The sequence below is a fragment of the Tyto alba genome, unplaced genomic scaffold (assembly GCF_018691265.1).
Source record: "Tyto alba isolate M040663 unplaced genomic scaffold, T.alba_DEE_v4.0 Super-Scaffold_41, whole genome shotgun sequence".
Taxonomy (NCBI): domain Eukaryota; kingdom Metazoa; phylum Chordata; class Aves; order Strigiformes; family Tytonidae; genus Tyto; species Tyto alba.
In genome coordinates, this window is record NW_024881317.1 from 12287853 (window position 1) to 12303719 (window position 15867).

Consider the following 15867-nt stretch of genomic DNA (forward strand, 5'->3'; position numbering starts at 1 on the left):
TAAGCTGTAGCAACACTTTCACAGCTAAGTCACGACACATGTTGTGATAAAATAGCTGTGAGGCCAAAATCCGGGGCCTCTTGAGAATGTTTGTCTTGAGTTTCCTACCTAGCCTGTGAACCTGGCTTTGTATTTTCACTTTCTTGAGTGAAAAAATTAAAAGCAAAGACAGAGAAATAAAGGGGGAAAACCCCTCCAAATTTATGAATGTCTAAGCAGGTCATTAATAATTCCTTCTGAGACATTAATTATGGCTATGAAACTTCTTTAGTCAAATCCTAACCACAGGCTAAGGTAATTGGTGCTAATATTACTTGAGTAATGAGTTATTAATTTCCATCAGTAATGACTATGCAGTTCCCCATGCCTCTCCATGAGGCCCCCTCCATGCACATTGCACACTGCTTCTCCATGGCTCCTGCATCTCTGTGCTGCTGGGGCTATGCACTGGAGTTCCCAAGATTTTCAAAGGGCCAAGTGATTTTGAGTGCCTAGCTTCAGATACTTTAAAGGAACCTGGGTTTTGGCAGGCTGGTTTCTCTGCACACCATTCCCCAGATGTTTTGGAAAACCAAAGCAATAGCAGTTAGATGTTTAATGTCTGTAACAATAATAACCATGTGATTTCTTGCAGAAAATATTTAGAGTACTGTACTTAATCATACTTTGCGTAGAGTAATTACAAAATTAGTGTCTGTCTTCACAAGCAAGTATCATAATATTATGATGGGTGAAGAATGGATTTAGGCATATTTACTTTAATTTCTGTGTAGACAAATTATTGTGGCTATTCTTGAGAAATTAATTAAAAGTGGGTGTTTTTTCCTTTTTTATATGATAGATGTGGATGAATGCCAAGCCATCCCTGGGATCTGTCAAGGGGGAAATTGCATTAATACTGTTGGATCTTTTGAGTGCAAATGCCCAGCTGGACACAAGTTTAATGAAGTGACACAAAAATGTGATGGTAAGAACTTTTAGAACTTCCTTCTGAAAGTAAAGGGGGAAAAGTCTTCTTTTTCAGGCCAACTTTGTTTAGAAGTTTGTAACAAACTTTGCAGTCTCTTTTGCCTTGAGTATGCAAATAGTATTCTTCACAACAAATATGAATAATGGTCCTTTCTCCTTCTAAACCAGAGATTCTTAAATATTGGCCCTGCAGCTTTTCCCAGACTTTTATTCACATAACGTTTTACAGACTTAAAGGTACATCTGAAACAAATTAAACATTAAAACTAAAAATACTTTTTAACAGATATGTTGCTTTAGAAATGCTTGAGGCACATGTACCTCTGTGGATCTTTTAACCAACAAGTGTATATGACTGGAAGATTTAACACATTTCCACCTACTCAAGTAAACTGTATTTGACATTAATGGGAGTTTGACACTGCTGAGTGAAGACTGCAGGACTATGCTCTAAACTCATCCTTACAGTTGCAGATGTTAAAGGAGGACAAACATTTTATCTTTCCTAATTGGTCAACCGATTTTGGAAGTACAGCAGGTGCTAGATATTAGTATGGAAATTTGCAGTGCGTGATTATGGAATCTTGCTAAATTTTAACTGTGATTTGGTAGTATTTTTTCTCTATATAATATAATAATCAGGCATAGACATCTCCTTTGCTTTAAGAGAAGTTTGGATACATAAGGAACATAGTACTAAAATGTGTCAACTGTGCAGTTTTAATTTATCTTTGCAGTGAAGTCCAGAAAATGTTTAAACTCTTACAACTGATTCTCTTCTCAGTCATTAGACAAAAATTTAATTAATTTGAGCAGACAAGGTTTATAAGTGGTTAATGATTTTGGAATGACAACTTTCAATATCACAAAGGTGTGCGACTATGAGAGTAAGGTGTGCATCCTCCACCCTTTCTTGCATCAGGTGCCTTTAAGAAAGCACTCAAAATTTTTTAGTCATTTTGGAAGAATTATAACTTACTCCTTCAAAAGAAAAATCCCTATTTCAAGCAAAATTTTATAAATTAATTGCAGGTTAGGGAAAGCAATTTCAGAAGAATTTGTACACAACATGGTTTTCATATTGACTGCCAATGTTTTTGTCAGAAAGTAACCCACATTTAGGGTAGAACAACATTGCAAGTGTTTCCTTCTGTAGATTAAGTACCAAGAGCAGGGCAAATAGGAAAGACTGAACATGTGCCTTGTTAAGTATTAGTACTTGAAAAACTGAGAACTGTAGGCTTGCATAGGCTGCACTGTATAAACATTCCTATGATATTTTTCAATTGCTGAATCATGTAAAAAAACCAAACAAACAAAAAACCCAAACAAAGAACAAAAAATCCCAAACAACCACCATCACCAGAGCCTGTACTTGTTAATAGTTGAGGTATTGGACCCAGGAATCTCAGATAGCTTGGTTTGTTCTCAAATCCTGCCACAAATTTCCTGCCCCATCTTGTGGAATCCCTTTGGAATGATCACCTGGCTGCAAAGATGGGATACAGTTTTCTTTCTTCAGTTCCGTACCTGAAAATTTTTGAACCTCAGCAGACAGAGGCTTACTTCCAATTTAAGGCTGTGCGGGTATTAATACAATTCAAAGCATTAAAAGTAAGCACCCTTATACCAGTGGCATGAACTAGGATAGTGATTCAAATGTTAAGAGCATAGTTACATAACAACAGAATATCCATTCTGCTTTTTTAAATTACCCTTTTGAGTTTTAGGTTAAAATCTCCAATATAAGACAAGGTATTTGCCTTATAGTAGTTAACTGTAGTTAATTCTACTACATAATAATAATTAACATCTGATCGTGTGCTTGGTTTAACTTTCTATCCAGCAAGTAGGACTTTTACTCCACTCTCATGAGAACCCACCTGCAGTGCTGTGTCCAGCTCTGGGCCCCCCAGTGTAAAAAGGACACAGACCTGCTCAAACGGGTCCAGAGGAGACCACAAAGATGATCAGGGGGCTGGAGCACCTCTCCAGTGAAGATAAACTGAGAGAGCTGGAGTTGTTCAGCCTGGAGAAGAGAAGGCTCCGGGGAGACCTTATAGTGGCTTTCCAGTACATAAAGGGGGCCTACAGGACAGATGAGGAGGGACTCTTTATCAGGGAATGTAGTGATAGGACAAGGGACAACATTTTTGAACTGAAAGAGGGTGGATTTAGCTTAGATGTAAGGAAGAAATTCTTCCCTGTGAGGGTGGTGAGGCACTGGCACAGGTTGCCCAGGGAAGCTGTGGCTGCCCCCTCCCTGGCAGGGTTCAAGGCCAGGTTGGACGGGGCTGGGAGCACCCTGGGCTGGGGGAAGGGGGCCCTGCCCATGGCAGGGGGGTTGGGACTAGGTGATCTTTAAGGTCCCTTCCAACCCAAAACATTCTCTGATTCTCATGAGTCTTTGGTCACTGATTTAGTAGAATTGGGAGTTACATGCTGAATTACCTGTACTGTTTTTTCTGTGGGTCCCCATTAAAGTAAGATCTTTATAGAAATCATCAGGTACAGTGAGACAACACAAGATGGGAAATAAGAGGTGTTGACCAAAGTTCTCTTTATTAGCGTAGCTGGTGGAAAACTGTATTTTAAATATTACATTAGTTTACTGCTTCATAGAACCATTCATCTTCCAATTGCATTAATGCTGAGGTAAATACTTTTTTGTTTGGGAGGAGTAATTTTTCCTGGAGTGACATTACGCCTGCGAGTACATTGAGTATACTTACCTTTATAAAACTCGCATACTTAACAATGATGATGTTGCTTATATGAATGTCAACACTAATATAAATAGAGAAGTACTGTTTGGGTTAGGCTCAACCCTAAAATAAAGAGTGATGATTTTGCTTTTAAAAAGGTCGGACTCTATATAAACAGTGGCAACACTGACTTTAAGATAAACATTGGTGAATTTGAGTCAGAAAATGCTTGAATCTGATCCATTTACGACTGCATTTTTCTCTGTTAATTAAGGGCTTTATTCAGACCAAAATTTGATTTCCACATTTTTTGTCACTGAGACTTTTGGGTCTCCTGTGGAGTATAATCCTAGAGCAGAAGCCAGAAGTCTCTTAGCAGTGCTCCCAGGGCACTCGGACTTGAGGCTTTGGCAACACCCTCGAAGTAGCACTGAACAAAAAGTCACACCCCTCTCACACACCCAAGTGAGGAATGAGACCCACATCACGACAGCTAGCAAGATGCTGGGGAAGAATGTGTGCACAGGGGGCCCAAGGCCCCGCACCACTTAGGATGGGTCACTCTGCAAGGTCTGGTTATCTGTGTGCCACCCCAGTCCCTCCACTGCTTTCCTGCAAAGGCAAGAGGCCACAAAGGTATTAAGGCATCCAATGCTTTACCTAGGGGACGAGGAATTGATAATTTTTATATCACTGAATTTTTGTATTACTGTCTTCACAGGAGAAGTAGAACAGAGATCCACTCTACTTGCTGAAACGCTCACTAAAGGTCCTGTGAGACTTTGGGTGTTCCCCCATCTGTTGGGGCCAAATTCCAATTTAGGCATTACATTTAAATTCCTTCAATCGTTTTTAATGACTATGGTATTATTCACTCCTTGCCTTGGCGTGTTGGGTGGTGTTGCAGTATTTCATCTCAGAAATTTTTGTGGTTGGTGAAATCATTATTACAGCCATGTGTCTATCTGTTTGTAGATCTCTGGAGGGAGAGGTTGGATAGAGTCCTGTGATGCCATTATTTTTGGCTGGACTCTCCCTGTTGGGAGAGCATCTGGGTGATTGTAGATGGCTGTGACAAGCGGTTGTCATTGATCACTCTAGAGAATAACCTCCTTTTCTGCTCTGCTTTGCTGATTCTTCTTGTAGGTACCATGGAAAAAAGTGAGCTGTTTTTAAGCTCAGCTGGACTCCAGGTTCCTAGAAGATGAGAGCACTGCTAAGTAGATACAGCTGCATTGTTAAGACAGACACTGGAAACCAGGGGGAAAGTAACTACACATCACAGGCGGGCTACTGATGGTAATTAAGGAGCAATTAGGGCTGGCATAGGTTGTTACTCACATGACTATAGGTAACATAAACTCCTAGCTGTGGAAGAAACCCTTCAAGTTCCCACTGTTCATGTATGCAGCTATGATCAGGTATAAGAAGGTATTTATTAGGGTTTTTTCTGCAGACTTTGAAAATTTTTCTGTATTGGATCTATGATGAAAATTTAGTATATGTGTTGAGATTTGTTAATGAAGAAAATCATGATATGGACTTTTATTTTAAAATTGCTGACAGAACCTAGGGGGAATTCTGAACGTTGCCTGACTTGTACAGTAGTTATTTCAGTTATTGTCTAGAAATGTGTTGAAACTTCAGAGCGTTCACTTGGGGGAGAAAGCCAGGAAAGGTAATTTTTGTTGCTTGCAGTCATCCTGCTTTGGGGTATAATCCTGTCAGGTTGCATTAGTTAAACAGGGCCTAGCTGCTAAATGCTTTTATATGGGAGATTTCCAAGAAAATCCCACATGCAGTAAGAAGGATGGGCAATTCGGTAGGTGCTGCCCTTCCTTTTGAGTCAGTATTGAAGCACTGCCTCAAGGTGGTACCAGGAGATGCTGTGCTGCTGGAGGTACCACGAGACAGAACAGTTAAACTCCTGATCTCTGTGGTCATTACAGGTCCTGTGACAGTTTTCTTAATTCTAGTGTGCAAAATTCAAACTGGAGGCGTTACAGTTCACTTACAGTTCACTTACAGTTAGTCAGTCCTCTGAGCAGTTTAAGATTTTCATCCATCATTATTAAGTGGTAAAAAAACCTCCCTGACTTTTTGCAATTTACAAGTATATTTTCTTAGGTTCTGTTTCACTTGTGTTTTTAAGATGCGTAACAAAAGATCCTGATTCAAAACTGATGATTATGCCCCTAGTGCCTAAGTTAAGAAGGGATTTCAGATCACACTGAGTTTGGTCATTAATACTAATTATAAAATGCCTATTCTCGTGCCAGAATTAATTTAGTTAACCTGCCCCTGCTTCTCTTTTTACCTTGAAGACATTGATGAATGCAGCACCGTTCCTGGAATCTGTGATGGAGGAGAATGTTCAAACACAGTTAGCAGTTACTTCTGCAAGTGTCCTCCGGGGTTTTATACAGCTCCTGACGGCTTAAAGTGCATAGGTGAGTAGAATCCTGTAAATAATAAGACAGTAGGTGTCATGAATGTTCATGAATATCTAAGGTGGGTAGCAGTGTACCAGAAATGTATTTCAGTTTGTGATCTTTAAATCCTTCTTTTATGTAGAAGTACATCATGTGCCTATATATGTATTCTGAAATGAGTTTTCCATTTGCAGGATGTGTTTCCTCTTTCCTCCTTCGTTGTGACCTTTGCTTTTATTTTTCTTACTACAGATTTTCTGTTATGCCATATTTGTTGCCTTAAAATAGGCAGAAGTTGTTTATCTCATCTCTTTGATGTTCTTGCTCTTGTGTTTGTCTTTGATTTAGTCCATGGTATATTCAGCAGTCATTTAGAAAAGCAAATTTGAGAAAGAAGGTAATCAACTCAAACAGCTTTTTCTTCTTCATTCCAAGTGTTATGACCATAATGCAGATATTTTTCATTAAAGGATGTAGTGAGATAAGCTGGGTGTGGGACATTTGTATCTGCTTTCATGATGTTGATGATCTGGCAGTGCTGTTCTTTCCAGCTTTCACTGTGGCAGACCAGGAACCAAAGGACTGTGTGAATTAAATGACTGCCACTGCAGTGCCAAAGACATGAAAGAGTAGTGTTGGCACTTATTTCTCTGGGAAACGTTCAGCCTGCTCTGAGGCAGGTCAAGTATTGAATTAATTATTTTTTTTCCTCATTTTTGCACAGTAATTTATTTTTTCACTTACAGTACTGGATTTTGAGCAATTATTGTCATTTGAGAATCAAATGAAAGGTGCATTTCCTCAGTTTGGGCTTGTAAGGCTCTAACACAGTGCCAGCACTGTGGGGTTCAAGACAGTGCCCTATGTTTAGTACCTTTGGTAGAAAATAGTTTGGGAAAAAAGTGAAAACAACCAACTTCACAGACAAAAGTACTAAATGTTATTAACTTCCCCAAGAGATCTGGAAGTAGTTTGGGTTATGGTTCATTTCGAATAGTACCATTCTATTTCTGCAGGTTGTGAGAAATTAACTGTATTTCTTCCATTATCAAGAACAGCATTTTGGTAGATAGGATCCATATTGTACACTTAAAATGCCAGCGGAGGTTGATTTTATTGCTCCAGATGAATAGCTCCTAAATGGCCGTGGATCATTATCTTATTGGTTGTTGCTTGTACTTAATATTTATGAAGGAGATTCACCTTTCTGTAGCAAAAAATTTCTAGAGATGCCCAATTTCCATTTGCTTTTTACTTTTTATAGTCATTGCTCAGTCAGGACTGCCCAACATTCCCACCCATGTTATATTCCTGCAGTTTTCCAGCCTTTTTTACCCACTTTATTTGTAGGCTGAAGTAGTTCAGCTAAAGAATTGGGTATTTAAATGATGGTGGGCTGTGTTAAGTAATATACCAGACTATGAGCCATCATTAAAATTTTGGCTTTGTGTCCAAGGCAAAACGTGCTAAATGGGAAGTACTATTAATTATCTGCAGATATTTTGGATTCATGTCTAATATGCAGACTGCATACTTGCCATATTAACAAGGATAAAGCCCAGATCTGCATTTGGGCTGGGCAAAACATGTAATCTTGCTTTAATTACAGCATGCCTGTCTTAAGTGAAAAGTGCTAGCTGAACGTGTCTATTCTGTTAGAGATGAGGAAGTGCTTCTGAGAAATGTATCCCTTATGGGACTCAAACTGAGCAGCACTGGAGCCAAACATCCAAAGGAAGAACCGGGAGTTCCATTATTACAAGCCTTGAAAATTAGAAAAGACAAAGTAAAGATAGTATTTCCTAGAGCTGAAGAGCAGAAACAAGATCAGGACATCTCAACCCAAGTACATGAATTGTATTGTGAAGAAAGCTAAAAGCCCATACTTCCAGCTGGCATAAATTTGTTCAGTCAATGTTACTTTTTTTTTTTTTTTTTTTTTTTTTTTTTTACAGAGGCACCTTTCTCTTGAAAGTTATTTTCATGGTGATTTTTTGCCTTTTCAAAATACTGTATTTTTTAAAATTGAAAAATATTAAAATATTAAAAGCTGAAATGGCAAAAAAAAAGTTGTTGGCTGCTGTTCTTGCCTTTATTTGTGTTTTTTACCATTTGGAACAGAATATGAAAGAGGGGAAAAAATAAAAAATTCACCTCTTCTGATTATGAATAGGGAAGGATTTGGCATTTTTTTTTTCTCACAAACTTACTGTCTTTTTCTGAAAATGATGTGGCTTTTGAATAAGCTTTTGTACCTGTTGGTAGACCAAGATGTTTGCTGTGTGTTTACCTTTTTATGGCACACTGTATGCTTGCACAGATCCCATCCTTTTTCTACTTCTGCCCATTACTGATTTTAAATGTTTCAAAACTTGGTACTGACCAAAAACGGGAAGGATGAATTACAGAGGATGATGATAGGATCTGCTAGAGGACTTCCTTCCTATCCACCCCACCATCACACTAAGAATCTGAACATCCCTCCAGGGATAGAGGATAACAGTTTTCTGTCCAGATAAGAGTTTGCATGAGAGCTTCATTTGATTTTTAAAATGGTAAATTAAGAAGTGTGTGTGCTTGGTAGTTTAGTTGGATGCCAAGAGAAGATGGATGACCAATAATAGAACTGAGTAGGTGATTTTTTTTTTTGTTTTTTTCCTCCATTTCAGATTTCCGTTATGTGGTAATATGAGTGAACTAACTAAAATTTGGGAGCAAAGGCTAACTGACTCTTCTAGCTGTACTGCCAGTAATATCCGTGTTCAGGGTTCCAGCTAATAAAAGGCAGAACCTTGATAGACTCTCCCAACATATCATTGTATATCAATTTCCTCAATATAATAAGAAACTTCCCTGCTTTTTTTTATATCCACTAGAATCACTAGTAAACTCTGGAAAGCACTGTTACTAGACAGATGAATCTACCATGCCTTGGATAACGGAGATATTGTTTCTTTAGGGAACGGTGTCTGCTGTTGTAAGGTTGTATTTGCAACTTTTTGCTCTACATTTTGACAGCAAATATTCGTATATTTTAGAAACAAACTTGGTCTGGTTTATCGTGCAGCATCAAATCACACCACAGCTTATAGTGAGCTTGACATGATGTGACATATTGTGAGACAGTCGCTCAGAGGTTCAGATTGTATCACGAGATTTTTTATTTTTCTTCATTTTCCTCTTATTCATGTCTTCTCTCCCTTCTCTAAGCTGGGGGATCTCTGTGCAATGCTGTTAGAGCTGAGTATATGAAAACTGGGTACAGGATGTTTTTTGTACAGCACATGCTTACCCTTTCCAGACAGGAAGCCAGTACATCTCCATGAACAATGTGATGGCACCAGTTAAAGCTGTGTTGCTCTTTCTTGCCTGCAAGTCTATATCTTGTCAAATCACTACATGCTTCAGCTGGGGAAGCCATGACTAAGAAAAGTTAATTAATGCTTCGAGAGCTGCAAAGATGTGAATTTATTGCTGTACATCAGTAGCTTTCAGATTAGCGCTTAAACAGAATTGATCTGGTACTATCTTTAGTAGGGATGACACTGCATTTTTTTCTTTGAGGGCACAGAAGGATATTTTATTATATACTAATGCACGTTTCTATTCCATTTTTGCCTCCATTAATTCATTGATATTCCATATTTCACTTCAGCTTTCTCACAAGAGGTGTTACAGCTGGATCCTAAGCAACCCAAATATTATCTAGATTTTTCTGGTTTTCTGACTTATTTTCTGATTATTGTAATGTTGCAGGACATCAGTAATGTAATCAACCAGGAAAAATGGGACCTTTCCCTTTTGTGAAAGTCACATTCTGCATTGGACTGTTGATTACATATCCTTTTCTTTCTCTTGGTAGATGTACGTCCTGGATACTGCTTCTCTTCTCTGACCAACGGCCGCTGTGGCAATCAGCTCCCCCAGCCGTTGTCCAAAATGCAGTGCTGCTGTGACAGTGGCCGGTGCTGGTCTTCTGGTGCAGCCACTGCTCCTGAAATGTGCCCAATCAGATCCACAGGTATGAATCCACCTGTATTCTTTATGAGCATGGTTGGACACTGAATTAGGCTGTGGTTTTTCTTTTATCAGCAATGTTTTCATTGAAGAGCTATACAGAATGGTTGAAGCTGGAGGGCACCTTGGGAGATCATTTAATTCAACCCCCCTGCTCAGAGCAGAGCCTCCTATGGCAGGTTGGTCATAACCCCCAGGAGGCTAGGGCAAGCAGACATAAACAAACAATTTTATCTGTTGCTAATTAATGTTTTTGTAGCATGGTTATTCTGACCTTACCTGATTCACATTTTATTTTCAGCATCCTCTTCAGGCTCAGGTTACTTCTTCCAGAGCTTTCTAATGGATCCCTGTTCCCTCTGCAGTTTCATCCTCGTTGGAAAGCTGGTGTTTCCTTCCTCTTATGTGTAGCTTTTGGAGGTGCCATTTATTTCATGAAGTTTGACACAGAACATGATTTCTGACTGTGACCAAAATGTGCTGTACTTTATCGCCTCCCTGTGTATTGAGATCCCCAGATAATGTGAGATTTAAATTTAGAGAAGATGGTGAGCAGATTGTGAAATTAAGTGTGAGGGAGGGGAGGAAGGATGTTTTCAAGATTGTTTAGGGTTGGAGACCTAATGAAATGCTTTAGAAAAGAACACCACAAGAAACTTAGGGATTGATGGGAGGGGTTCAAGGGAGGTGCAGAGTTTAGGGAGGAATGGGGGTCATAACACTACAGCAGCGTAACTCAGAAGCTGTCAGAGGTCATGTATGGGAGTCTTATTCTTGTTTTTAATCCTTTGAGTGAAACTGCATAATACTGGAGCAGAGATCTATGATCAGAACTCTTGGAAGATTCTTCCTGGTTCTGTCACTATCTCATTAATAATATTTAAACATGTTAAATATCCAAGACTGGCTAGAATAATGCTAACAAAATAGTGTAATTTATTGGTAGTCATATGAAATAAGAAGACAAGGAGAAAGCTTTCAATCTTAACACAGTCCCTGTTTTCTTCACATACTTTCTAATTATTCATATCGAACTGGTGAGTAAACTGGGTGGAAAAGTGAAGTAATTTGGCCAAGACCGCAGACTGAGACGTGGTGGAGAAGGAGCTAGAACCCAGGACTTCCTGACTCATAAATCTGTTCAAGATCTTCCAGATCATGGTTACATGCTACGTTTTTCTTTTTCTTTTCCTTTTTTTTTTTTTTTTTTTTTTTTTCCCACTGACTTGGGATATAAATTGAGACTATAAACTACCCTTTTCAGAAGTGCTTTGAAATTATTTGAAAGGTCTTACATGTAAGTAAGGTATTGCTGTCATTATTTAATCAAGTTCAGTTATTCCTTAATGTATCCTGAGAAAGAAAGATGAGGAATTTAGAGCTGTCAGTGGCCCAAAGTCTCTCTAACTTTGAAATGGAAATTTACTGCGATATAAAGTGGAGCACTAGCTGCATAATGTAACCAAGTGGTTGCATTTTCAATGTGGGCAGGAGACTCAGCTGTGAGTATAAAATAGACTGTTTATTGCTAGAAATTATACATGGAGATTAAAGTTGCAATAAAAAAGGCTTGCACTAAATTTCTTTGCATAACACAGCAATAATTGTTTATGTGGAATGACAGGGTTTACCACTGACATTATAAATACTTAAAAAGTGGTATCTCAGGCATCTAGCTGTGTGTGTGTGTGTTCAGTTCTCACCTCAGCAGTCCCTTCATGTGTGCTAATTCCATTCAACCAATGGGCAGCCTCAAGGGCATGACTTCTTTTTGCAGGGAAGGCATAGGCTCAGGGTGAATTAGCTTTGGATAATTGGGTATTACCAATCTAGAGTAAAAAAAGAAATACAGTATTGTTTCTTTCACAAGGACTGATCAGTGGGATGTAGAGAATGTGTGATTAGAGTATTGATTATTAAACCCACCATCATTAGCAAATATTCGCATATTGGAATTTGTGTATGTACCTACACAGACACAGTTTCTTCTCGGTGTCTCTGTTTATCGCAGGTAGACCACTGATTGAGAGTAGATTCATCTTACATATGAATAGGCAAAATAGAAAGCTAGGAAAAAACATAAATAAACAAAATACAATAAATACAGTAAAATCTTCTTGGGAACAATTTAAAGATTAAAATCACCGTAAGGAACAATAAAGGGAAATGCAGTGACATGTGAAACAAACAGATCACCTAAGAGCATTCAAGTAAATGCAAAGATCATAATCAGGAAAAGCAGAATTTTAAACTACCGTGTTTATTTAACAAATCCTCTGTGATTCGGGAAGAGCTTCTAATGTGTTTTACAGGTGGAAATAGAAGTGAGATGAAAGTGTTGAAGGCTGAAATACCCAGCTTAGTTCTTCCAACACTGAATTTATTTTTCAGTTCTCATTTTTTATTTTGTTTCAGGAATTCATGCATCTCTGTAGCATTTTGTTTTCATTATATAATTCCTCTCCCCTTTTGTGCCATAAACTTTAAAATTTTGAAGTTCAAAGATATTGGCTGCGCAAATAGTTATTTGTAGACACATGAAGTGTGGACATGAATTAGGTCAGCTGGAAATGCAGTCTATAATTGTGATACTCTGCATGCATTCTTTGGATTGCAAGTTCCAAACTCACACTTCCCAAAGACAAAAGAGTTGGGGGCAGGAAGAAAAGTGGGGCAGTAGGGCAGATGCCACTAATGGAGATAAACAATAGGAGAATGCTTAACACTCAGTATAGATGGTGCTTACAGCAAAATAGATAATTTTCCCATCATCTTGGAAAAGGATGAACTCGGTTTGGATCTGACTCAGTTTCTCTTTGTCTGTGCTCCTTGGACTGCACCTCATTTAGTTTCTGCTTTTACTGGCAAACTTCATTTTCACAGGGAAATAGTGTTAGTGTATTCATTCTCTAATTGGTTTTGCCTCATTGCTTATATTTCTTTGTTTTAGGAGGTTAACTTTTAAGAAATCCAGTTGAAACTGGGCTTTTTTCCCTGTTCCGTATTTTTCTAACTCTGTGGCAAGCTTTATATTAAATTAACTTAGGATCAAGTCCAAAAATCCTTCTTTAGGTAAACTTCCTACTGAGTTAATCAAAGATTTTTCCTGAAAAAAGACTAAGTAGGTTAAGATAAAGTAGATTTAGATTAGATATTAGGAAGAAATTCCTTACTGTGAAGGCAGTGAGAAACCGGAACAGGTTGCCCGAATAAGTTGTGGATGCCCCGGGGCTTTGAGCAACCTGACTGAGTGGAAGGTGTCCCTGCCCATGGCAGGAAGGTTGGGACGAGGTGATCTGTAAGGTCCCTTCCAACCCAAACCATTCTGTGATTCTATAAGATCAGGTCCTTGCCTCACTGTTCAATTTCATATCCAGAACATCAGTTATGTTTTCTTGTTATTAACAGTCTTCCTACAAGTAGTATTGATATTCTCCTATGGATAAATGGCTCAATTCACAGAGCAAAGCTTGTTACTATGAAGACAACATATAGGCTCAGATTTTCCAGATTATTTAAGGTTTTGTCATTACTAAGAAACACTGCAAAATGGGGAAAATGTTGCATTAAATGGAAAGGGTATAAGAGTCTAAAAGAACATTCATGTTTTCATGTTTTAGATGAGTATCGCAAATTGTGCACAGTAGCTGCTCTACTGCCAGCAAGACCTGACCTTCCTCCAGGCCGGCCTGAGGTGATCCCTCCGCCACTCCTTCCTGGTGTTTACCCTCCTCAACAGCCAGAATTCCTCTATCCATCTCGGGCTCCACCACCTCATGGTAAGACAGTAGTAATAACCTTTTCCTGCAACTTTTGCATTTAATTTCTTTAAAAAACATGTGCTTCTCAGGAGCAGTGTGCTCCCTTCAGCTGTTGGTATCTTTTGCTTACTTTATGTGAACATATGGTCTCTGAATATCCTTCTAATCGTAGCCTGGTTACCATGTATCTTACAGCAAGTGTACCTCATTTGTAGTGTTTTCCTTGTTAAGACAGGATTCAAAAATTACATCCTCCCTTTCTGTACTGAGGCCCACATGTTGTAGGATCATTATTGTTATTTTAAGGCTATTGTGAGCTTTGCTGCATGTCAATATTGAAGAACATGAATAGCTCTTTGACTAGGTTGTGATGGTTACTTACATTAAAGAGCTTGGCAGGGAGAAAACAGCTTCTTTCAGGTTGTTTTCCTCACTCTCACTTGGCCAGGTAGGAGATAGTACTGATAAAAATACTAGTCTGCTGGACACTGAGGTTGAGCCAAGGTGAGAAAAGAACTTTTTCAGTGATATGCACAGATAAATTAGATTTCTCTAGAGCAGGGAGGAAGCCAGAGCAGAATACCAATATATTCCTTATTCTGTCCCTTGCTCAGGGAATTTACTACAGGCCCGTATAGCCTGCAGTAGGCATGTGCCACCTGAAATCCTTTGGCATAGCCACATGCTCTTTTACAAGTAAACACAAGCTCATTTCGTCCATGCTCTGTACAGATGTGAGCAGGCTCTGCTTGCACTGGCACCAGCTGAAACTATTTAGCCTTGGTTCAGCACCAAGCTGAGCTAATAAGCCTAAGAGGCAAAGTATGTTAACTCAGGCCTGACACTGCACTGACGTAGCTTCACAGCTTCTGGTCAGCTGGGAGCACGGACAGAGCCAGCTCATGTCTGCCTGCCAAAAACCGTATAAGCCTACCTCCCGGGGTTATCCCTGCCCTCCCCTTACTCTGCTATCTATGAAACAGAGATATCTGAACCTATCTGCCTGCTCTTTGCTACTGTAGGCTTCCAGCAGAGTCCCTGCAGTGCCACATACCTGCTTTACCACTAGGTATGAACAAACTCTGTCCTCTTTTGTCCTCCAAAAGAGGGAAATAAGATCAGACTTGCCACAGTGAAAAAATCAGTGGTTGTTAGATGTTTTCAGACAAATCTGTCAGAGACAAAGTGCCATTTTCTCTCTCCCAATGCCAATTTTACTATGTAATTCACATTGTGATGGAAGGTAAATGTTGACTTTTAATGGAAAATGCTACACAAGTTGTAGATTATCAAAAATTATTATGATGAATTATTAAAATATTTTTCCAACTCTTTTATTTCAGTGATCGTGCCGGTGAACTTCACTGACTATTGCCAACTGTTCAGACATCTTTGCCTTAATGGGCACTGTATTCCCACTCCTGGGAGCTACCGCTGTGAGTGCAACAAAGGATTCCAACTGGATGTTAGAGGGGAATGCATTGGTATGTGATTTTCTGCTGTAAGTCACAGAGGGGAATTTTGTTTTAAAGAAAAAAAAAATTGTTCCACACAATGTAATAACTCTTGAGTTCTTAAATAAAACAACCCCCCCGCAAAAAAAAACAACAACCAGTAAATAGACTTCCAAAAACTAATTGCTTTCAACTGCAAACTTATTTTTATAGCAGTTTTGCCTTTAACACAGTATTTAACAAATCTTATAACTTGCCACTAAATTATACAGAAGGATTTCTTATTTTACTAACCTGTTACTGTAATGTGTTTGTTAGTGATTGCAAATGACCTCTTTAAAATGCTACCAGCTCATTGAGTATGCAAATGACCTATTGTTAAAAACACAACGAAATAACAAAAAACACAGCAATGAAACAATAATTATCTTCAGTTTAGTAAGATTTACAAGTCCTCTTTCAGCTCATCAGTAGTATCTTGTTGGACTCTTGAATCCTTTAATTTTGGAACTCAGCCAGAGCTTGATGA

The 15867-nt window shown here is 38.7% G+C and overlaps 1 protein-coding gene across 1 annotated transcript in view; it reads left to right on the top strand.

Moving 5' to 3' along the window:
* FBN1 (fibrillin 1) overlaps nucleotides 1–15867 on the top strand; it is a 159814-nt gene that overhangs the window by 59006 nt on the left and 84941 nt on the right. The window contains exons 8-12 of the mRNA XM_042803990.1: nucleotides 842–967; nucleotides 5999–6124; nucleotides 9969–10127; nucleotides 13744–13902; nucleotides 15228–15368. Of these exons, the coding sequence (XP_042659924.1) occupies nucleotides 842–967; nucleotides 5999–6124; nucleotides 9969–10127; nucleotides 13744–13902; nucleotides 15228–15368 (711 nt within the window). The remainder of the gene's footprint in view (nucleotides 1–841; nucleotides 968–5998; nucleotides 6125–9968; nucleotides 10128–13743; nucleotides 13903–15227; nucleotides 15369–15867) is intronic.